Raw genomic sequence first — 23,243 nt, 5'->3', positions numbered from 1 at the left:
TTAAAGGTTCCGAGAAGCCCTGCAGTTTGCAGATCTATTTAATCGGACTGAACCTGGAGTTTCTCAAATTCCTTGGCCACCAATTCTTTTCTTGGTTTCTCCTCTTAATGTCCAATGAACCAGTGCATCCCAGACAGGCCTTGGGAAAAGTCAGGTGAAGGGTGTGTGTGAAATTCACTCCAGAGCTGCCCCCAGGCTCCTGGATGCCCTGTTTGCTCCTCTCCGGAGAAGCAGCCCCATGTTCCCCAGGCCCTGGGCAACGCCCAGAACTAGAAATGGATGAAGAAGGCAGCCTGGGACGATGCAGGAAACGTTAGCTCCAGTGGGCTAACCTTTCCTAGGTGCTCGCCCAGGGCCGGGGCTGGAGCTGGGGGCCTTGGGCAAGACCCTTTGGCTCCTATGATCTCAGCCTGCTTTGATGCTGAAGAGGGGTAAGAACCCACATGAAGGCAGTTATGCGGCTCAGAGGAGGGAGGTGTGTCTGAAGGCTCTATGCAAGGGAAGGCTGTTGTTACGGCCTCCAGCTGACCCGAAGCTTCCTGAGAAGAATCCTAAATCCACAGATGCCAGGGCTGGACAGGCCTGCTGTGGTGAGTTCCTCCAGTCACCCCTTTGCACTGTGGGGAGGCGGAGAGCCAGGTTCTAGGGGCCTGGGATCAGGGGTGGGAGGAGTTAAGGTGTGAGTAGGAGCACAGGAGAGACCGGAAGTGGGTGGGGGCCAGGTAGGGAGAGAAAGGAGGAGAAAGATTGTCATAGATCTGATCTTCCCAGAGCCTGGGGAGAAAGAAAAAGCACAAGATGACGCCTGGGTGACAGATGAGGTCCCAGTCCTGGCCTTGTGAGTCCCACTGCCCACCTAGGTTTCCTCATCTGCACAGAGGTGAGGTTCCAGCTTTGGCCGAGGAGTGCACTCAGAGCCACCAGGGGGCCCCGGTGTCCACGCGGCACTGAGGCTGAGGGACCTGGAGGGCCGAGGAGTGACCTTTGCCTGGTCTAGGAGGAGGCGCTCTGGCCATCAACCCAGGGTTGACCAGACTCTGAAACCAGAAGCGGTGGCCTGTCCGACGCCCTGCCCAGCCCCTGCTGTGGCTGGCTTGGCCCCTGGCACTGCCAGACCCAGGGGCCTCCAGTGACCTCCTCCCGGCCACTCACTTCCCCTAGTTGACCCACAGGATTTGGCCCCCTTCTTCCTGGGACACTGTAGTGACGCAGGAGTCATTTGTTCTGTCTCCCCGACCGTTTTGGAGGAGGAGTAAACTGAGGCTGAGGGAAGGCCAGGGCACAAGCGGGGTCATCTGGGGGGCAAGCTGATGAGCTGGCAGCCAAGCTGACCGAGTTAGGACCAGGAGGTCGTGCCCCCTTGGTCTCACATCAAAGCGGCACAGGCTGCCCGGACAAAGCCTCAGAACTCCCTGACTTGAACAGAGAGGGGAGGGAGGAAAGGCCTCCTCTTGCTCGTTCCCTGGGCCAACTCAGTGGAAGGCTTCCAGGGGCCTCTGAAGCCCCATGGGTGACTACGCGGCCCAAGCCCCCGGGGCTCACCGGGCACACACCCGGGCTCCCGCTGCACTCCCGCCCACGTCCCCTCCTGGGAACTGAACGAGAGGCTCCCGCTGTCTTCCCTGGAAAGTCCCGGACAGGGAGCTGTGACCACAGGTGTCGTGGCTGCTCCGGCCCGGAGGCTATGTGGCCAGGAAGGAGACCTCCGTGGGGGTGACGGAAGCCAGGGGGTAGGCGGGGGAGGCATCAGCCCCAAGGACCCGGTACAGCAGCTCCTCCTTCTCCTGCTGGAGCTGTCGCCTTAACTGCAACTCCTTCTCCAGGGCCTCGTGGGCGAGAAGCAGGTCCTCTGAGAGCTGCCTGTGGGTGCACACAGAGGCCGGGGTTCCCTTTCAGGGTCTCCAGCGACGGCAGAGCCCAACCCCTTCCTCTAGGGGGCCTTCCTCCGATGGGCCGCCAGCCTGCTCCAGGGTCCCCAACGCCCCATCCTGCCCACCTTGAACACCAGAGGCGATTTCATCTGTTGACCAAGAAGAGTGGCCCCCACAGGCAGACAGCTCTGCGTTCAAATCTGCCCCAACACTTAGCTGTGTGTCCTTGAACAAGTTATTTATTTACTCTGGTCAAACTTCAGTTCCCTCATTTGTGAAATGGGAAGGAATATAAAGGGACCCAGCTCTTAGAGTAATGAGGAGGATTAGAGGATATGAAAACTGTTCAACAAGTTATGTCTGACCCAGGATACTAGCTCTCGTTTACTAAGCCCTTAGATTCATTCATGAACATTCATTCATCTGGCCTCCTGAGCTCTATGTTTCTGGTTCCCTCTTCTCAGATTGGGCTCCCATGAAGCCCACTCAGCAGGGATGAGGACAAACAGGCACTACTAAGGGCCTTAATTTAGGTTTCTAGGCAGAGCGGGTCTCTGGGGACACCCGACTCTCAAAGAAAGAGGAGGCCCCTTCCCTGGGGAGGCCTGCGCCTGCCACTCTACCCCCCGACTGGGGCTTCTCTGGGACTCTGCACTGGAGATTTTGGTAAAAAGGGTGGGGACAAGAGGAAAGGAGGCGGGGACAGCTACCTTGACACAACCGCCTGGTTGCGGCCTCGGACGAGGAGGTCCTCATTCTCCTGTTGGAGGGTGGAGATCTTCTCCTCTAGCAGCAGGTTTTTTTCTTTCTGCAATAAATCAGAATGAGCTCAGAAAGCCACCAAACTCCCATAATGCAGTGTGCGCCATCACCTCCCTCTTATCCGTGGTCACTGAAACACTGATTCATTCTAGACCAAATGTTACATTTCATGGAGCAATAAGATGACTTAAAAAAAAAAATAAATAAAACTAAGGCATGAACAGAGGATTGCCAACTTTTATTTCTGTTACAGGAGAACATTAAAAAAAAAAAAAAAGGAATACAGCCACCCCCATCTCGTTTTGCCATCATTTCAAAAGAAAAAGGATTTTCCTGGTTTTCCAAGTCAGGGGATAATATATATATAAATGAAGTTAACTGTGTCTGTTATGCTATGCCATAGAAATGGTTGAACAAAGTTTATACGGGACATTTGAGATGGTCTGATGAAAATATACGTTGTGTGGCACACCCAGGACCAGGGAGACATCTTCCAGATCAATGTAATCTCTGTTCAGATTCAACCCCAGGTTTCCAAGGGCCCCCTTCCCCTGCAGACAAAGCCACCTGTGCCCTAATGTCCACTGCTCCCCAGGCCTGGCCTCTCATATCTGTCTGACTTTACAGCCTTCCTTAGCCCCAGCCTGACCTGTGACATCTGCCAACTCCCCCGATCAGCCGGGCTACCTGCCCTGGTGTCAGCTACATTACAGGGGCATGAGTAATAAGAAAAGTACAGGACCCAGGTGACAAGGGCCCACTGCTTGACCCAGACTGGCCAGAGACCAGCCTCAGCTGTCTCAAGGGCCAGCATAGGTGGTGGGTCTAAACTGGTGGGGGCCTCATCAGAGTGCCTATGCTCTGCACACTCTTCAGAGGAGACTCTCAGAAAGCAGAGGCCTGACCTGCCTCCCCGCAGCTGCTTCCGCCCACGTACCACTGTCTCCATGAGGATCAGCCGCTTGTCCAGCTCATGAATACGCTCATTCTTCATCTCGATGACAAAGTGCAAGCTCTCCAGCTCCTGCTCCCAGAACTGACTGGGGCTCCCGTAATCCTAGACAGGGACATGGAGTGACTTCATCAGACCAGCAGGCAGAAGGACAAGGGCTATCTCCCTCCTCCCAATTCTGCCTCCAACTCACTAGTTGACTTAACAGAAGTCCCTTCCCTGTCTTGGCCCATGGTAAGTGCTTAATATGTCTTATCTCATTCTATTCCAACAACACCCACTGAGGCATCACGGATGAGGAAACCATGGCTCAGAGAGGTTAAGTTGCTTGTGCTAAATGGTAGGTTTGCTGTTTGCACCTAGTTCTCTCTGAATCCAGAACCTGAGCACTTTACTATCCCATAATCCTCTCTCTGAGCCTTACTCCCTCCCCCGTCCCTGCCCCCCTCCCTGCCCAGTGACACAGGAACCCTGTTTCTTCCAGACCATTGTGAAGGTAAGAATGTCAAGTCTGAGCCCTGTCCTTGAAGAGGGACTGGCCTTTCCTGGGGCCTAGACCCTGACCTCCCTGGAGATTCCAAAAGGAAAGGCCTCCAGGCATACTGCCGCCTACCTGGATGTGCTTCTTATAGTCTCGGCTGAGAATGGACTCCTCTACCCTCTTCATCTTGTCCCGGAAGTCCTCCAGCTGAGAGGTCAGCGCATCTACGGTCTCCTGGGAAGGGAGCAGGAAGGAGGTGATGGAAGCCTGGTTCATGGAGGCAGAGGTGCACCTCTCCACACCCCAGAGAGAGATCAGTCTTGGTTTCTTCAGTCTGCCTTTGCTCTGCCAAACCCAACAAGGCAGGCTGCACCCACTTCAACCGCTGCTTGAAGCACACCAGTCCCACTTCTTGTTCTAAAGCTTTAACAACTCTCCACAGCCTGGGGACAATGTCCTGGCATTCAAGGCCTGTGTTACACCCAAAACAGGCTCAGTCCACGCTCCCGCTCCCAGTCTTCTCTCCCACTGCTCCCCGCCACACACCATCTCCTGCAACCAAATATCACATCACTCCTCCCACTGCAAGGTGCATTCTTTCTATTTTTTCAAGTGCATTGGCAGTCGAGTCTCTGACCATCACCATTTATCTCCACTACCCACCTCCATAGTTTTCCCCTGCCAAGACACATTCTTGTCACCATAGTTTTCCCCTGCCAAGAATTTCCTCCACCAAAACCTTGCCCATTACCTTTAGGATAGAATGCAACCCCTTAGTAGGATTCACAGGCTCCCCCCATTTGGCCCTTGTCTGCCTCTCCAGCCTCAGCTCTCGCTCCCACTCTATCCTACACCCCAGGCATCTTGGACTTTTTCTAGGTCCCCGGTCTGGGTTTTTTCCTGCCTAAGGCACCCTTCCTACTGTTCTTCATCTGAACAGTTCCAACCTATCCTCCAGGTACTGGCGTAGATCTCACCCCCTCCAGGAAATCCCTGACCAGCCCGATAGCGTCAAATGTGTTCTTTCAGGCCTCCACAGGTCCCTGTGCATCCACCACCAGTCTAATCACACAGTGGCACCTGGCCCCGTGAAGTTTCCAAGATCTCCCCAATAGTCCTTCAGAAGTAGGCCAGTGCTAATCTCAAGCCTGGTTGCCACATCAAGGGGCTTGGAGACGTGGAAGATAATCAGCTCTGTCACCGATGCCTTTGGCTGCTTTGGGGCTCCACACTGCTTTCCTGCGGGCCGTCCCCGCCTCCCCCAGAGACTGACATGGCCCAACCCCTCGCACCTGCAGGGCCTCCTTGGCCTCCTGGAAGGAGTGGGTAAGGGCTTCTTTCTCTTGCTCAAATGAGTCACGGAGGGCTGTAGGGAAAGGAGACAGAAAAGACCTCTGTGAGCTCAGACCTCCAGACACTTCACCCTAAAGCCTTCTGGCAGGTCCCATGAGGACCAGAGAGCCCCGGGGACCAGCTGGGGCCCAGAGAGGCCATGAGTTGGGAATGAATGCTCTTCTCCATCCTTCTATCTCATGGGCTTGGGTCTATGTCAGAAGTATAGTAGATATTGAATACAAGCTCATGGGAATGGAAACAAGTTATATCCCGGGAGGAACCACGAACCCTCCAAGATTGGGGTTGCCACCCACACCTTGCTGAGGCCAAGATCCAAAGATCTCGCAGCAAGCTTGTTCACCTCCAACCACAGCGAGCCACGGAAAGTACGTACGGCCAATGTTTCGTAAGCTGGGTTAGCCAAACGATGAAATCCTCAAGTCCTTAGGAAGTCTGCCTGGTCCTGATTCTGCTTGTTCAAAACTGAGAAACCTCAAGGAGATCGCCTAAAATATCTAGAAGTCCTTTTGCCTCGACTGTGCAGTGGGTCAGTAAGGCGGACCTAGTTGTCTCCCAGGCCTCTCCAGGCTGGGCCGCGCTGTGCAGAGCTGGGTTTGGCATTCCCCGGATCAATACAGTTATATTTTTCATCCCACCTCTTCTACAAAGTATCTGCTGGAAAATTCCAGCACGGAAGTGACCAATTAATGGTGGGATGGGAAAGAGGACAGAGAGGCCAGGAAAGTTTAATACAGTCAAATGTGCGGCCATAAGGGGTCTGCGTCACAGTGGGCAGTGAGCAGTGACGCAGACAAAAGAATGTGCAGTAGTACAAATGTGATGGAGGCTCATCTATATTAAAATTACAGGCTTAATTTCTTAAGGTTATGGGCCTAATTTGCCTAATTAACTTGTCCATCAAGACAAGTTCTGATCCCAGGTAAGAGGGAGGAAGCATGCCCCGTCCTCTCTGTCTAGCTGAATGTAGCTATAAAACCTGGATGGAATAAACGAAGCAGCTACTTCCAGACTCTGAAAAGTAAATGGTGGCAGGCAGACTGGGCAAGAAGACAAGAATTAGAAGTACCACTGAACCAGGAGATTTAAACAAGATCCAGAATCTCATGTAGCTCAAATATTCAAAAGGTCCAGGATACAATGCAAAATTGCCAGCATATGAATCCAAAATGGCTCAGCACACAAGTCCAAAATTGCTGAGCACACAATCCCAAACACTTAGCATACAAAGTAGTGGAGAAATCTCAACTTGCCCAGGAAAAGCAATCCAACAGATGCCAGTGCTGAGATGCCACAGAACCGTTACAGAGACTCTAAGACAGCCATTATAAAAATGCTCCATGAAGTAAGGGTGAACACTCTTCAAAAGAATGGGAAAATGCAAGTCTTAGCAAATAAACAGAAGGTATTCAGAAGAAACAAAAGGAAGTTTTAGAACTAAAAACAATGCAATAAGTGAAATAAAAACTCACTGAGTGGTCTCAATAGGAGAATAGAGATGACCTAGAAAAGAGCTAATGAAGTTGAAAATGGATCAATAGAAACTATCCAATCTGAACAACAGAGAGAAAATACTGGAAAAAATGAACAGGGCCTCTGAGACCTTTAAGGTAACCCCCAAATGTCTAACATTTGTGTCATCAGAGTCTCAGGAAGAGAAGAGTGTAGTGCAGAAAAACTATTTGCAAAAAGAATGGTTGAATGCTTCCCAAATTTAGCAAAACAAACCTACAGATTAAAGATGCTCACTGAGCCCTGGCCGGTGTGGCTCAGTAGACTGAGTGCCACCTGCAAACCCAAGGGTCGCTGGTTAGAGTCTCAGTCAGGGCACATGCCTGGGTTGCAGGCCAGGGCCCCAGTAGGGGGCGTGTGAGAGGCAACCATGCATTGATGTTTCTTTCCCTCTCTTTCTCCCCCTCTTCCCCTCTAAAAATAAGTAAGTAAAATCTTAAGAAAAAAAGATGTTCACTGGGTCTGAAACAAAGTAAACCCAAGGGAATCCACGCCCAGACACATCATTTTTGAGAAGTAATGACAAAGAAAAATCTGGAATGAAACCAGAGAAAAATAGTGTATTACTTAGAGAAAATTGTAACAGTTTGAATGACTGTGGATTTCTCATTAGAAATCTTAGTGACTAGAAGGAATAAGAACATTTTAAAACTGCTCAAATAAAATAACTATAAATCCAGAATCCTATATCCAGTGAAAATACCCTTTAGGAAAGGAGGTAAAATAGACATTCTCAGATGAAGGTGCACTAAAAGAACTCATCACCAGCAGACCTACTGCAAAAGAATTGCTCATGAAAGTCTTCAGACAGAAGACAAATGATACCCGAGGGAAACATAGAACTGCTGGGTATATGGGAAGAGCAACAGAACGGGCAAATACCTGGGTAAACATAATAGGCTAGTCTTCTTCCCTTGAGCTCTTTAAAATATGTTTGGTGGTTAGAAGCAAAAAGTGTAACGTTGTCTGATGGGGTAGTCAATGTATGTAGATGTAAGACATAGACAAGTACAAGAAAAAGTGGGAAGGACAGAGGGGCCTACAAGATGGTAAGGTTTCTACATTCTACTTGAAGTGGTAAAATATTAATTTAAGTAGATTGTTACATATATTGTGATTCTTAGAGCAATGATAACATAAACACACAGTGAAACATTAACAGTAAAAGAAACAATAGGTAAGTTAAAATAGAATATTAAAAATATTCAAATACTCCAAAAGAAAGTAGGAAAGCAAAAATAGAGGATTAAAAAACAGAGGATAGAAATCAAATACCAAAATGACAGACTTGAATTCAACCACATCAATAACAACATTAAATTAAATGGTCTAAACTTACCAAATAAAAGACAGAGAATATCTGAATGGGTTTTAAAAAAACCACTTTATTTTTTAAATTTATTAATTTGACTAAGAGAGAGAGAGAGAGAGAGATTTGTTGTTCTACCTATTTATGCCTTTATTGGTTGATTCTTCTATGTGCCCTGACCGGGGATTGAACCTGCAACCCATGGTGAATTGGGACAACACTCTAACCAACTGAGCTACCCAGTCAGGGCCTTATAAGAAACTCACTTTAAATACACATCCCAGGTAGGTTAAAAGTAAGAGGGTGGAAAGCTGGAGTGGCTATATAAATTTCAGATGAAGTACATGTGGGAATAAGGACAATTATCAGGGATAAACTACACAATGATAAAGGAGTCGATTCTCCAAGAAGACATAATAATCCTAAATGTTTATACACCTAACAATGGTTCTTCAAAATGTATGAAGCGAAAACTGATAGAACTGAAAGGAGTGACAAATACACAACAATAGTTGATATAATTATATACTATAATTATAGTATAGTATAATTCTATTCCTCAATATTCAACAGAAAAGCAGAAAACCAGTAAGAGTATAGAAAAATTGAAGGCGCCCGTGAACTAGCTTGATTTAATTGATCCATTTATAAAATATTTAGCCTAACAATAGCAAAATATGCATTCTTTTCAAGTGCACATGAAACAGTCACAAGATACACCATCCTGAGTCATGAAACAAACCTTAGCAAGTTATCAATGTATTTATAATGCTAAAAATAATATCAAAGCAGTGCTTGGAGAACAGAGCTGTTTTCCCACAATAGCCTTGTGAGGCAGGGAAGGTAGATTTTAGATGTATGGAAAGTGAACTGAGATTCAAGGTAGATTTCAGAGATACAGAAACTGAACGGAGGTCAAGTGACAGACCCAGTTTCATGGGGCATGTTAGTTTATAACAAGATCCCAAGGCAAGGGACTCGATTTCATTTCAAAACATTTTATGCTAACGTTGCAATATGTTTCAAGATTATTAAGCTTGTTCAGACCTATGTTCTAGTTATTCCATTTCTGGGAATCTAATGACATCATGTGAAATGTGGGCACATCGCTACGCAAAAGACATTTAGTGCAGTGTTGCTTGTAGTAGTTAAAACCTAGATGTCTAGACTCATGAGAAATTAGGGAAAACCACGCATGCAATGGCCTTGCCTTTATAAACATTTCAGTAGCTGCATAATTACATAGGACCATGTTTGACACAATGTTAAATGAAATGAACAAAATTTTACCTGTAAATAATCATATTTTTAAAAGATAAATAATTCTGGGGAAAGGTCATGCGAATACTGATGATTAAAGGGAAAACTGGAATAACATTTTCTAGGTTAATGTCTATAGCATCAAACATGTATGTAAACTTTTCCAAAAGACATACAAATGGCCAAAAGACACATGAAATGATGCTCAGCAACATTAGTCATTAGGGAAATGCAAATCAAAACCACAATGAGAAACCACGTTGTGCCCAATAAAATGGCAATAATAATAATAGTATCAACGACAACGGAAAATAACATGTGTTGACAAGGATGTGGTGCATTGGAACGCTTATGCATTTCCGGGGGGGAATGTAAAATGGCACAGCCACTGTGGAAAACAGCTGGCAGTTTCTTAAAAAGGTTAGCATAAAATTACCGTATGACCCAGCAATTCTAGTCCTGGGTGTACACCCAGGGGAAGTGAAAGCAGGTGTTCAAGCAGGTGCTTGTACTAGTGGCACTATTCCCAGTGGCCAGAGGGTGGAGAGAGCCCATGTGTCCATCAGCCAGTGAATGGAAACAAAGCGTGATGTCTCCACGCTAATAATAATGAAATACTATTCAGCCATAAAAAGGAGTGGAGTAAATTGTAAAATGGGCAAAACTGCAACCAAGGCATGGAGTGCAAATGCCTGCTGCAGTCCGGATGAGCCTTGGAAATATTATGCTGGGTGAGGGAAGCCATTCGAGGAGGCCACAGGTCGTATGCTTCCATTTACGTGAGTGCCCGGAATAGGCGAAGCCATGAGACAGAAAGCGCACTGGTGGTCACCGGAGGCTGGGGGTCAGGGAGGCGGGTATGTGGAGTGACCGGTGAGTGTGGGGTTTACTTTTTGGGTGATGACAGTGTTCTGGAACTGGATAGTGGTGATGGTGATGAGTGGACAGTGGTGATGAATGTGGCCAAGGTTTTACAAAACAGGGTTCACACAAAATAGTATCATTACTACGGTAGGAAGTGGCAAAAGTCTGAAACTACCTAAATGCCTAACCAAAGGGGCCCAGTTAAATGAACAAGGGTACACATGGGAGTGTTATGTTGTTATTAAAACTTATATCACAGACGTTGAATGACAAATGGTTAATACAATTCAAAGTAAAACAACAACAACAACAATTTATCTTCTCCATCTAAAGTATGTATGTGTGTACAGATTTATGTTCTAGGTATAAACAAAAAGTGAAGGGGACCTACATCTAAGGGATAGCTGACGAGTTCTGAATGGAACTGCACACACTTTTAATTTTCTCAATGATAAAATAATAATGCTAATAATTATTTGCTCAGCCTCTTGCAAAATATCAGGCACTGTTCTAAATTCTTTCTATGTAAAAATTAAATTAAATTAAATACCCTATGAACAAAGCTAACTAACTTCTTCAAGCTTACACAGCTGATAAGTGGTAGAGCTGGGATTCAAATCCAGGGCCTATGGCTGTAGAGCCTGAGATCCTAACCACTATGTTTTAAGATCTTTTTGTTTAATCTATAGATTCTAAATTTTCTATGAGGACCACATTTGGTGATGTAAGAGGAACTAAAGCTACTTGAAAAAAAAAATTCGACCTAACCAGAAATTGTAAACACTGTCATTATTATGAGGAAGAAATATGAATATTTAAAAATTCTCCTATATGTCTAGGTTTTTCAAATTTCCTTTAAGAAATAGGAATTCCTCTTTAAAAGGAAAAGAAAAACCTCCCAACTAAGGTAAAACAAGGCATGGTGTCAGACTTTTAAAGCAATGCCCCAAAGGACAAGTCCAGCCCTGCAGCAGCCAAGTGCTTATGAACCAGAGATAGGAGGGCGGGGCCAGTGGGAGCCCCGCCCACCCACTGTGAACTTGGCAGACAGTAGGAGGACCCTCCCACACCCTCCCTAGAGCAGCCTCTCCATCCTTACCTTGCAGGGCTGCTTCATGCTCTCCCTCCAGGACCCTTCGCTGCTCCTCCAGTTTCTCTTGAAGTTCTAGCTCCCTCTCCTTCTTCACCTGGGGGTGAGGGTGTAAAGCCGGCTGAGACTGAGTAGGTTCAGGTTCAGCAGAGCCTTACCTACCCATTCACTGACCCTTAGAGCTACGCGGAGCTAGGTGATCACAGTCCCCCAGCCCTCCCCCCACCAGACTGATGGAAACGTGCTCAGAGCGGGCCCAGGACCCCTGAGACACAGCAGGTGTGGCTGACTGCCTTCTCTTGGGCTTGGGGCGGGGTGGGTCCCAGAGAATTATCTAGGTGGAAAGGGATTTAGGAGTCTTCTCATTTTGAAGCCCACTCAAGGCAGGAAGCCCTTCTACTTTGTTAGTGTTTCCCCGGCTTTCTTTGCATATAATAGATATAATGAGTCACAGGCAAGCAGTTACAAATATTGGTTCAACAGGTAACTTCCCTCTTGGAAAAAAGAGTAACAGATACCACAACAATAAAATCAAAAGTTGGTTCTCTTTCTTGGAGTTTGCAAGGGGAGCTGAGCAGGAGGAAGACAGTGGTTGGGATTTACCTGTTGTGCCCATTTCTTCTTGTCCTCTTCATGCTCCTGGAGAATCCTGGTTATATCCTTCCGGCGCTGCTCAGCCTCCTCGGATGCACAGAGCTGGACAGTTGTGGCTACAGGCGAGGAAGAAAACAAAAAATTAAAAATTAAAATCATACTGAGCTGGAGTGGGGCAATCACACCAGCAGAGAGAATGTGGGAGGCTGGGGCTGAGCACCTCAGGAATGGTTTCAGCTGGGGGTCAACCTCCCCAGCAGCCCCCAAGTCTCCCTGGCTTTGCAGATCTCCTTTGGTAGAGGGGCCGGTGGTCTCGTGTTGCCCTCTGGGATCTACAGCAGGGCTGATAACTGACAAGACAGGTTCAGCCCATTTGCACTACCCAAGACACTCTCCCTCCAAAAAAATTAGTTGCTGGTATTTAATGACTGGGCAGCTTTTACTTAAGACAGATTTTTCAGCTTTTGTGAAGAAGCCAAAGAATTGGCAGTGTGTGCCTTTGTGTCAACCAGGAGCTGGGGTCAAGGAGTAGCTGTTTCCCACCCTGTCCAGGAAGCGACTCTCTTGTCTGCCGCAGTTCCCACCTCTCCTTAATGCGGTGTGGATAAAGGCGGTCACTCAGTCGTGGGCTTTACCTGCTGGGGCCTGTGAGTGTCTGACCCTCGCTTTTAGCACGTCCTCAGCCGGAAGGTGAGGCTCTGCGTGAGCAGGAAGGAGACCAAACAGGAAGTCTGGCCCTTGTTTAGGGAAAATCCAAAACAGGCCCTGCTGATGCCACTTGGAGTCTAACAGGATCCGGGAATGACCTGAGGCAGTGACCCATCCCCTCTGTGCCTCAGTTACTCAATATGGGAAATCAGGACAATAATAATACATTTCTCATGGGGTTATTGAGATAATTAAATCAGAAACAATGGCCACAGAAAAATAACAGCAGGAAAGGAATACTGAGAGCTTAGCACGCCCAGGATCATGCCCAGCTCTGTTCCAAGTGCCTCACAGGTATTACTCACATAATCCTCACAACCACTCGATGGGGTGGATACCATTATTATTTCCATTTCACAGGCGAGAAAACTGAGGGACAGAGAAATTAGGCAATTTGTCCAAGATCTCCCAGTTCACAATCAGAGAGAAGGGTATGAAGCTACACAGTCTGAATCCACAGCGAACTCTGCAAACTACTATCTTATTCGCCTGACTGCACATGAGAAGCAGCAAGGGGGTGCCGGGCATTTGGAAGTGCTCCGAGTTCTCTATTGTTCACTCCGTGGCCTCTCTATGTTCACCAGGGCTCATGGCAAAGCATTAGAGGCCAACACTAGTGCTGTTAGCATTATAACGCATGTTAGTACTATGATTACAGACCTCCCTAGGCAGGGCCTGGCAAAGGGTATGATGAGAAACGTGGGAATAGGAACTGCTGAGCGAGAAGCCAACACCGCGGTCGGTTGATCAGGACAGAGGAAGAGTGAGTCAGTGCCCTGGGTCCTGGCGGATGGCAGTGGCCGAGATCAGAGAGCCCACATCCTCACAGGTCATCGGGCTCAGGGCCCCAAACGTTTGTCCACCAGACCCGTAGCAGGCTGGCTCCAGCCGGGGAGAAGCTTATTCAAAAACTATGTCATCACGAACAGTGCAGGTTCTCCAGCCCCACTCCCAGAGATTCTGATTTCACTGGTCTGTGGTGGGGCCCCAGGAGCTGTGTCTTTGAAGTTTCCCCAGGTAATTCTTCTGTACAGAGAAACTCTGATTTCTGGTCCAATCGCTTATCTGGTACTTGAACTTCATCTACAATACCCCCGACCGCCTCCAGGTTGTAATTAAACACTTTCGGAGGTGCAGAACTCATTCTATGGCTGGGCAGGGCTGATGGTTTTACGCCAACCACCACACAAAAAAGTCCTTTGAGACTGAACTGAATTCTGCCTGCCTGCTCCTGCTACCTGGAGGCCCTGGCTCTGACCTCGGGATCACACCGTACAAGGCTTTTCTTCTCCAACGAGGGCACTTCAGACACTTGGAGAGAACTGCTGTGTTTTTATTGCAACAGCCTCTTTCCAGGTAAAACATCCTTTTCTCCTTTAACTGCTCCTTACAGGACCTGGTTTTCAGATCCGTCATAAGCCTGATTTTCCTTCACTGTACTCCTTCCAGTTTTTTTGGATTCCTCTGGAAGTGTCCTTTGCAGAGATAAACTCAGCACTCCAGGTGTGGTATCAACAGCCCGGAACACCAGTTAGGACTGTCACTTCCCTAATTTCAGACACGATACTCCTATTAATGTAACCTATCTAAAATCTCATGAGACAATTAAGTAGCGATATGGCCTTTGTTAATTACAAAGTAGAAAACCTCATGGAAGGTATTTATGGAGCAGGCTACTCACCTGCGTCCCCATTGAGGGGACCTAGTTCCTGGAGCTCTGGTCTGGGCAGCTGATCTGGTTCTTGGCGTCTCTGAAAGAAATGGCACAACAGTGAGGCGGAGGTAGAGGGTGGGAGGTCGGTGAGGAGGGATGCCGCAGCAGGCCCCTTCCAAAGGCCAGACAGGACTTCTGGTTGTGCCAGACCACTCAGGCTGCCCCCTCCCCGCCCAAGGCAGCACACCCTCTGCATGGATGGGGTTCCCAGAACAGGACCTTTTGTCGTGGCCAGGGAAACCCCCGCGAAGAATCCAATGCTGGCTGAGTGTCCCTTATATTCTTGTGGTTTGGCTCCTGCCAGAAACCACAGGGCCCTCCCCACCCTCTTCTTCCTTCTCCTGGGACTTGACCAGACTTTCAGCTTTTACCCTCATCCTAGTTATGACCTTATGGGGCCCTAAAACTTCCCAACCTTCACTTCAGACAATTCCCCTTTCTTCTCAGGGCCTGTGGCTATCACAGGTTCCAGCCAAGTTTCCCTTAAAGTTCTGTGGTGTTGGGAGCAGAGCATTAGAAGTCAAGGCCATGGTTTTACCTGCTTATTATTTACCTTCTAACAAGAAGGGGCTGCTTCCTCAACCACAAGGAGGCAGAAGCACTTACCTTGTCTCATGGGCTAAGACACTGTCATCGGGATGTGCCGGGCATTATGCTGCTGTATCTACACTAGTTAGCTAATCTTTAAAGCAACCCTGGGAAATGGGAAGGATCCCAGTTCAGAGATGAGAAGGCAGGTAAGGACCCCATCAAAGCAGATTTGGGGGTAATTGGCAGAGTCAAGTATTTGAGCCACACCTACTGGGCCCTTTCCCCAGCCTTGGTCAGTGTTGGTTGGGGCTGATTGGAGGAAGCTGATGGATGCGAAGGGCCTCCCTGACCGCAGTGTCAGCGGCTCCCAGGTTTTCAGTTTTCATAAATGACTAATATTTTTAACAGGGGAGTTGATATGGCTTGACAAGCAAGAGTGCTGGAAAAAATATTTGTAGGCTATCATTCTCATTTCATAGAGGACATTTTAACCTTCCAAAATACAGTAACGCAAACTCAAGACCACTTCTTCCAGGAATATGGAATGTTATACACATGCTCACACCTTTTATTTTCTCATTTCATCCCAGGTGAAACGAGAAAATTTGGTTAGGATCTGGCACTGACCACTGGACCAGAATTTGGGGTGAAAAAAATGTCAGCCCTTTTGTGTACTTCTCAAGATACTCTTTAAAAAATAATTAAAAAAGATAATCTAGACCCCCATTTTGAGAGACTTTACAAAATAAGTCAGCCTATAGAAAGGCTATGAAAATGTTCAATTGCGAGTTACCACTGTAAAAGAAAAACTTTAACAGATTTTAAAAAGTAATTATTAGAATAAAAATTATTAACAATTTCATGAACTCAAGAACCACTGAAATGCTGCTAGAAAGCATACTTCTGGTTGGGGAGGGAAGATAAGTGAAGAGAAGGCTTCTAGAACATTCTGCTCCTGGCACGGTGTGAGCCCCTAGCAAACTGAGGGAGGCACCATGCCTCCCCCAGGCCCTAGCGCCCCAGATCTGCTCAGTGGCTGGCCAGTCCGGCCTCCACCCTGTGAAGACTGAGCCCTCCCTTCCCAGGGGAGAGGGAGAGAGGGCTGGCCCAGGCACAAGCCAGGGAAGCTGTCAACACAGGAATCTGGGGAAGTGACAGGAGCCAGCCTCTCCACTCTGGGCTGGAGGAAGGAGGGAGATAAACATAAATGGTTGTCTCATCCCTGTTGCCACTACTGGCTACACTAATCTGGGCAATGTTTTCATGGGAGTGAGAATTCCTGAACTCCAGTCACGGCTCTTGCACGAACTTGGACAACTCCCTTTCCTCCTTTGCAAAGTGGCATCGAGGAGGTCTAATTTAACCCACGGCCCTCAGGGCATTGGAGACTGGAGTGGCCTGATCATCAACCCTGTGTTGCCCAGATCTGAATTCCAATCCTAAGCCCAGCACTGAGCGGCTGTATGAGCTCCCCATGCCTTGGTTTCCCCCTGCAGCTGGTTGAAGGATTAGAAGACATGGTGCACCTACAACACCTGGCATATTCTAAGAGTTCAAACAGTGACTAAATTTATTACTTTATGTTTGAAAAAGATGGCAAGAACACAGACTCCACTGAGCTTTGGTAGGTCTCTTAGGCTGCCATGGGCCTCGGGTTGCCTGAAATAAGATCATAAAGCTCATGAAAAATGGTCTTCTTCCCAAGATGCATCATAGAAAGGATGGAAACACTCCTTCGCTGACAGCTTCCAGACCACAGGCAGGACACGGCCTGCACCCAAGTCCCCAGATCCTGACAAAACCAGCCCCGGGATCACTCCTTCAGAATGACATTCAAGGCCTGTCATAGACTGTCCTCCGTCTACCATCCTCTTCCTCCTCTCCATTTTGTGTTTTTGAATTGAGGTAAAATAGAACATTATAGACGTTTCAGGAGTACATATTAAAATTGGATACTTGCATACACTACAAAGCGATCACCACCATAAACCTAGTTTCCACCCATCACCATGCAACTGGCCCCCTTGCCCCATTTTCCCCTCCCCCCACCCAGCCCCTTCACCTCTGGTACCCACCAACCTGTTCTCTTTATGCATGAGCTTTTTGTTTTGCTTTGTTTATTCTTTTTTTTTTTTTTTTTTTTGGTTTTATAGGTTCCACATATACGTAAAACCCTATGGTATTTACCTTTCTCCTCTGACTTATTTCACTTAGCAAAATACCTTCAAGGTCCATCCACGTTGTTGCAAATGGCAAGATTTTTTCTTCAATGGCCAGGTAGTATTCCATTTTACATTTGTGCCCTAACTTCTTTATCCAGTGGAAACTTAGGTTGTTTCCCTGTCTTGGCAATTGTAAATAATGTTGCAATGAACATAAGGGTGCAGGTATCTTTCTGAGTTAAGAGTTTCTGTATTCTTTGGATAAATATCCAGAAGTGGAATAGCTGGATCATTTCTTAGTCCTTTAATTTTCTGAGGAATCTCCACACTGTTTTCCACAGGGACTGCATCAATTTACATGCCCACAATAGTGTACAAGCGCTTTCTTTTCTCCACATCCAACTCAGGTCATTTCTTCTATTTCTGGTAATAGCCGTTCTAACAGGTATGAGCTTATATCTCACTGTGGTTTTGATTTGCATCCCCTGATAATCAGTGATGTTAAACATCTTTTCATGTGCTTGTTGGCCATCTGGAAAAATGTCTATTCAGATCCTCTGCCTTTTAATTGGGTTATTTATTTATTTTTAATTGGGTTATTTATTTGGGTTATTTATTTATTTTTATTGTTGAGTTATATGAGTCCTTTTTATACTACAACAATAAAAATAAGTAAAAATAAATAACCCAACAATAAAAATAAATAACCCAATTTTTAAATATTTAAGTTTTTAAACATTTAAATTTAAATTTTTAAATGTATAAAAATAAAAAATATTTATTTTTATTATTGAGTTATAAGTCCTTTATATATTTTAGAGCCCATTTTCTTAATGTTTAAATATTTGTAAACATCTTTTTCTAACTGTAGCCATATATATAGATATAGATACAGATATATTTATTTATTCAGCATTGAAATATATTATTTCCTTATATCTTAATTTTTCAAGTATATTATGAGCATTTACTATAGGCATTAAATATTCTGTAAAAAACATTAATTTTAATGACTCTAGGTATTATATCCTTATGGATGAATTTAATCAATAACCTACTGTTGAGTATTTAGAGCATTTCCATTTTTCAATTCCCAAATTATGCTTTAGTTAACATACTGATGTGTAAGATTTTTTTACACATCTAAAAGTAGTCACCCTACTCTCCAATAAGTTTCTAAACCAATTAACTCATCCACTCATAGCACACAAGTCCAGTTTCACTGCAACCTTGCCAACATGGAACAGAATCACTTGCTTAAAAATATTGGCAAATTAGCTGGGCTAAAACCAAACCAAAACAACCTACTGCTCCCCAGCATGTGCACCCATGCATTCAAGACCATCCCATGCTGCTCAAGATGACCCCAGCATGACATGCAGGCGTCCCTCGGAGATGCTGAGGGTTTGGTTCCAGACCAACCCAATCCAGTGAGTTGTAACCTCTTTCCTGGCGTAGGGTCTTGCCTTCAATTTGTAAAATATGCAACATCTGTGAAGCGCAATACAGCGCAGTGTGACAAAATGAGGTCTGTCTGCACAGTCGACAATTTCTCAGGCCCCCCGGCCCCCCTCATGTATCATTTCTCCTCACCTCTCCCCAGGACTGAGTTAGTTCCTGTCACCTCTAATCTTTAGGGCGTATTTGGGCACCCACGTGAGGACCTACCTGGTAACCTGTGTATCTCCTGCTAGTCCAAGGGGCTCCGGGAGAACGGGGACCATTTGCGAAACCCAACGCGGATTTGCCCCATTAGGATGCCCAGAGCAGTATTTGCAGGGATGTGGCCCATGGGCCTGCTGTATTAGAACCACATGGAGCACTGACTTAACACGGCTGCCCAGGCCCAGTTCCAGGTCTACAGAATCTGAGGGTGGAGTGTGTGCGGGGAGGCTCCAGTCTCCAGTCTCTCGGGGATCCTGGTGCTCGTAAAAACCTGAGGATGCATTGCCCAGAACTGAGTAGGCACTGATAAGCAGCCACTGCGTGGAAAATCCCCAGGTGGGGCCTTGGCTCTGGCTGCCTCCAACACAGAGGTCATGGAGCAGAGTTCGCCCTGCAGTGGGAGAGAACAGGACCTGGGAGGGAGATGACAATTTCCCGTCCAAAAGCAGTGCTGGCGGAGGCCTAGGGCAGGGGTGGGACGGCTAGATTGACCTCTGAAGAGGGACGGCAGCTGGTACCTGGGTTCCAGCTTTGCTCTGTGACTTTAGGGAAGTCCCTTTCCCTCTCTGGACCTGTTTCATTATTTGTGATGGGTCAGGTTTGGAATAGACATTCTCTGACCTGCTGAACTCCAGGACAGCCCTTCAACTAAGAAGGCTGGAAACAGGACACCTATATCTTGGTAACATGTGCAGTTTTGGGGCTCAGGTCCTCACTGTCAAGCAGATCAGAGCTCTGCTCTGGGTTCAGCCTGAAGCCAACCTGGTCTGAATAGGACGCGGCTACCCAAAGCAGACACAGAGTCAGGGTACAGTGGGAGAACAGTGTCCCGAGCTGTGGAGCCAGGTTGTTCAGGCTGGGGATGGTGGGACCCCCTAGAGAATGTTTGCACTTTGGAGGATAAACTGGCAAACTGGAATGCGTGGAAAAGGAACTGATAGGATATGGAAGGAGACCCCAAACCAAACTATAGGCCAGACTGTTAACAACAGTCTGAACAGAATCGACAGAATCTGAGGGTGGAGTGTGTGTGAACAGAACAACAGTTGGTCAGTCTCAAGAGCAATAAAAAAACCCTGGCTACCCTCTTCAAATCTCTGCAGAACTGCAGAAACTGCTAGCTTGTGGTCCATAGCCTTGGAGGGCAGGGTTGTGGCCAAGGACTAGGAGATTCAAGAAGTTTCACTACAACCTGAAGAAGGATTTCAGAACTATCCCAAACAGAGGCAGGCTGCCTTATTGGAGAGTGGCGGTAGTGAGCTCTCCATCACTGGTAGCATAAAAGGAGAGGCAGACTTCATTTTGCAGGTTGAACCGCGTGAACTCAGAGAACCCTCAACTCCAACAGTCTGTAATTCTATAAGGTATCCCTGATGTACAGCAAGTGAAGATTTCTGGTAAGCATTAAGTGTTTAGCTGGTGCAGATGGTATGTAAAAACCACCTGCATTAATAGGGCCTCAGAGGGCTCTGTTGAGTATTATTCATGTTGCAGCACTTTGGGTGAATTACCACAGTTCCATAAGAAAGCCTCCGGGGTAGACTCCTCAACTTCCCTCAAATGCCAGGCCTCACCAGGGAAGAATGAGTAAGGCAGGAGCTACTGGGATAGAAGCTGCCCAGGTCTCCCTCACCTCGGGAACCCTACCAGGACAGAAACCCTACCAGGACGGAAACCCTACCAGGACGGAAGCCCAGAGTAGCCCTAAGGATGGCTCAGCCTCTCCTGAAGACACTGACTGGGCCAACTTTGCTTCAGGGACCATAACTCCATCCCTTCTGTGGAACTCCAAGGCTTTGTCTATTTCCAACTGAGTGCTTTCATTTATGTCCTCAGTGTTAGGGCTTAGCTTACAGAATTTAGTGATCAAAGCGACGTTAAGAATTTACCTAACTCTTTCCCTGTCCCCATAAGCCACAGCCCTGGCTACCCTTGGCCACATAACTCCATCACACCCATCTTGACCCAAAAGACAGGATTGGGAGGACCCCTGGAGACAGTTTATTCCAATCCCCACCTCCTATTTCCAGATGGAAAACATGAGGCCCGGGGAGCAGAGCCTTAATGAGAATCCAGATTAAAGGTGGAGCCTGGAGTCCCTTCCGTTTCCTTAGCGCATATACAGATGGATCCAAGTAGCTCACTGTTTAGGGGACGGGTGATTCTGAGCCTCAAGGGACTCAGGTCACACACCCCTCTGCAGTATCAGAGCTGCCTTTCCGGTGTCTGGACTCAGTGTGGGTGGGGCCCTGGCCCTATTAGTTTCAGGATCTGAACAACCACAGTCAAAGCTGATTGGCTGGGGGTGGAAGCAGGAAGGAGGGGGGGGGGCGGAGGCCCCAGGGGCCCCTTCCAGGGCCTTGTGAGGAGCAAAGGCAGGGCCTAAAAGCTCAGAGCTGTTGAGAAATGTTAGCGTTCACACCCAAAGGGCCGGGGCTCAGACAGAAGAACACCCTCAACACAGGCCTCAATTTCTCCATCTCTAAGATGGGCAGAAGAATTTTGCCAAAGTAATGCCTGAATTTGATTTCATTTTCACATTATCAGGGATGTTTAAGATTTAGTTCAACTCATTCTGTTGCACAGTGCGGCATCAGCATCACCCACCACCTGTCGGGGGTACAGACCAACGTGACTATACTATCCACATAAAGGAAGCCGAGCCAGCCGGCACCACTCAGCTGTGCCAGGGGTGCCGCCTATTGTCAGAACACCTGTAGCACCCCCAGAGCACCCCGAACAGGGAGTGGAGGTGAGCAGATGTGGTCTCCAGTGCTCCCGTCTGACTGACTGATGAAGGAGACGTCAGCAGAGGACGGAACCACTCCCCTCTGAAGCACCTGCTGAGCCAGACCAGGGCACACATCGTGAAGTCCTTGTGTGCAGGGCCCAACCCCAAGTTCACAGATGGAGAGGCTGAGGCCTAGTGAAAGGCTTTCCAACAGACCATATTCCTTCGCTTCCTCCCTAGAGCCCACCTTTTCCTGTCCCCCGTTAGCTTCCTGGGGTACCTGCCAGTTCTGATCACCTTAGAGGGCCAGGAGCTGGCAAAGGACCCAGCACCATTTCTGGCATTCGGTTCAGCCTGGCAGGCAGGACCCTGAAGGAGCAGGACAGAAAACGGGGTCAGTGGCTGGGGAGGAGGAGGTCACAGATATACTGCCCAATATCTACCTGTCTCCCTAACCCAATGGCAAACTCCCCAGCGGGAGTCCAAAGTGGAGGCCCGGGCTTGCCACTTGCTCACTGTGTGACCTTGGGAGGGCATCCTCCCCTCTCTGGGCTTCTGGTTCCTCCTTCCTGTGGCAGGGAGCTGGGCAATGGGTAGGTCAGAGTCTTCCTGGTCTTGACGTGCTGCGGCTGTGGAAGAAGGGGTGGGGCGAGGTCATTCTGGCACCTCAGCCTCTATCAGTCCGGTCCTGTTCATTTGCTCTGGGCAGGACAGGCCCGGTAGTTTGACGCATGCAGCTGTCAGCCCCTGCGTGAGGAAGGCTTCTCTGGAGGACAGGAATGGAGGGGCCTTGCTCAGGAGGGCCTGGGTGGGGGTCCTGAGCCCTTCCCCCGACCCTCTGTCCTGGAGTAGCCCCATGGAGAGGAAGTAAAAGGGAAGGCCTGGAGCAGAGGATGACAGCTCAGCGGCCTGGCCACCTTCCAAGTTCCATAAGCATGCTCACCGCCGTGCAATGGCACTGCCCGCAGAGAAAGGTACCCAACAGTAAGGATGATGGCACCTACAAAGATACTCAGGGCAGAGACATTTGTAATAGGTAAACAACGGAAACTAGCCTCACATCCACAATTGGCTCGATACACTGAGGTGTATAATACTATACGATGTTACTCATATGTTTAAAAATATATGAAGTAGATCTTTACATACAAAGAGGGAAAGGTTGCTCTGGAGAGTGTGGCTCAGTTGGTTGGAGTGTTATCCCATAAAGGTTGTGTGTTCGATCCCCAGTCAGGGATTTTGTACCTAGTCACAGCATGTTTGAGAGGCAACTGATCAATGTTTCTTTCTCACATAGATGTTTCTCTCCCTCTCTCTCCCTTTCTTCCCCTCTCTCTAAAATCAATAAGCATGTCCTCAGGTGATGATTAAAAAAAAAAAAAAGGATGGTAAAGTATTTGGTAGAATATCAATATGCAAAATAAATCATTCTATTAGTACCTAAATGCACAGGAAAACATACCTAGAAAAGCACAAATGGAAGGCAGTCATCATTTCTAGAGAAAGAACTAAAATTGTGGTCAATTTGGTTTTATTTGAATCCTTAAAGTTTTTATAACAATAGTGTATTCAAGTTTTACTTGTACAAAGACATTAACAGGAAACAAATGCCTCTCTTGGAACCTTAAAGCAGCCATGGCAGTCATTGGACAGAGGAGAAAGCAAGGCCCAGAGACAGCACACC

At 47.5% G+C, this 23,243-nt stretch overlaps 1 protein-coding gene across 1 annotated transcript; it reads right to left on the bottom strand.

Annotated features, from left to right (window-relative positions):
* Positions 1 to 22: 22 nt before the first annotated feature.
* Positions 23 to 22,222, bottom strand: CCDC69 (coiled-coil domain containing 69). Its single transcript, XM_054568152.1, has 9 exons — positions 22,076 to 22,222; positions 14,438 to 14,507; positions 12,058 to 12,164; positions 11,464 to 11,551; positions 5,359 to 5,432; positions 4,199 to 4,300; positions 3,571 to 3,690; positions 2,582 to 2,679; positions 23 to 1,860 (listed from the first exon to the last, which is right to left on the bottom strand). Exons 1-9 carry the CDS (start codon positions 22,094 to 22,096, stop codon positions 1,683 to 1,685), a joined length of 858 nt encoding a protein of 285 aa, XP_054424127.1. The 5' UTR covers positions 22,097 to 22,222; the 3' UTR covers positions 23 to 1,682.
* Positions 22,223 to 23,243: the final 1,021 nt, after the last annotated feature.

Source organism: Pteronotus mesoamericanus, unplaced genomic scaffold (assembly GCF_021234165.1).
Source record: "Pteronotus mesoamericanus isolate MK-2021 breed Mesoamerican mustached bat unplaced genomic scaffold, CSHL_Meso_final contig_2, whole genome shotgun sequence".
NCBI classification, from domain to species: Eukaryota; Metazoa; Chordata; class Mammalia; order Chiroptera; family Mormoopidae; genus Pteronotus; species Pteronotus mesoamericanus.
The sequence above is the reverse complement of the archived record's forward strand: the minus strand, read 5'-3'. Positions and strand labels throughout refer to the sequence as shown.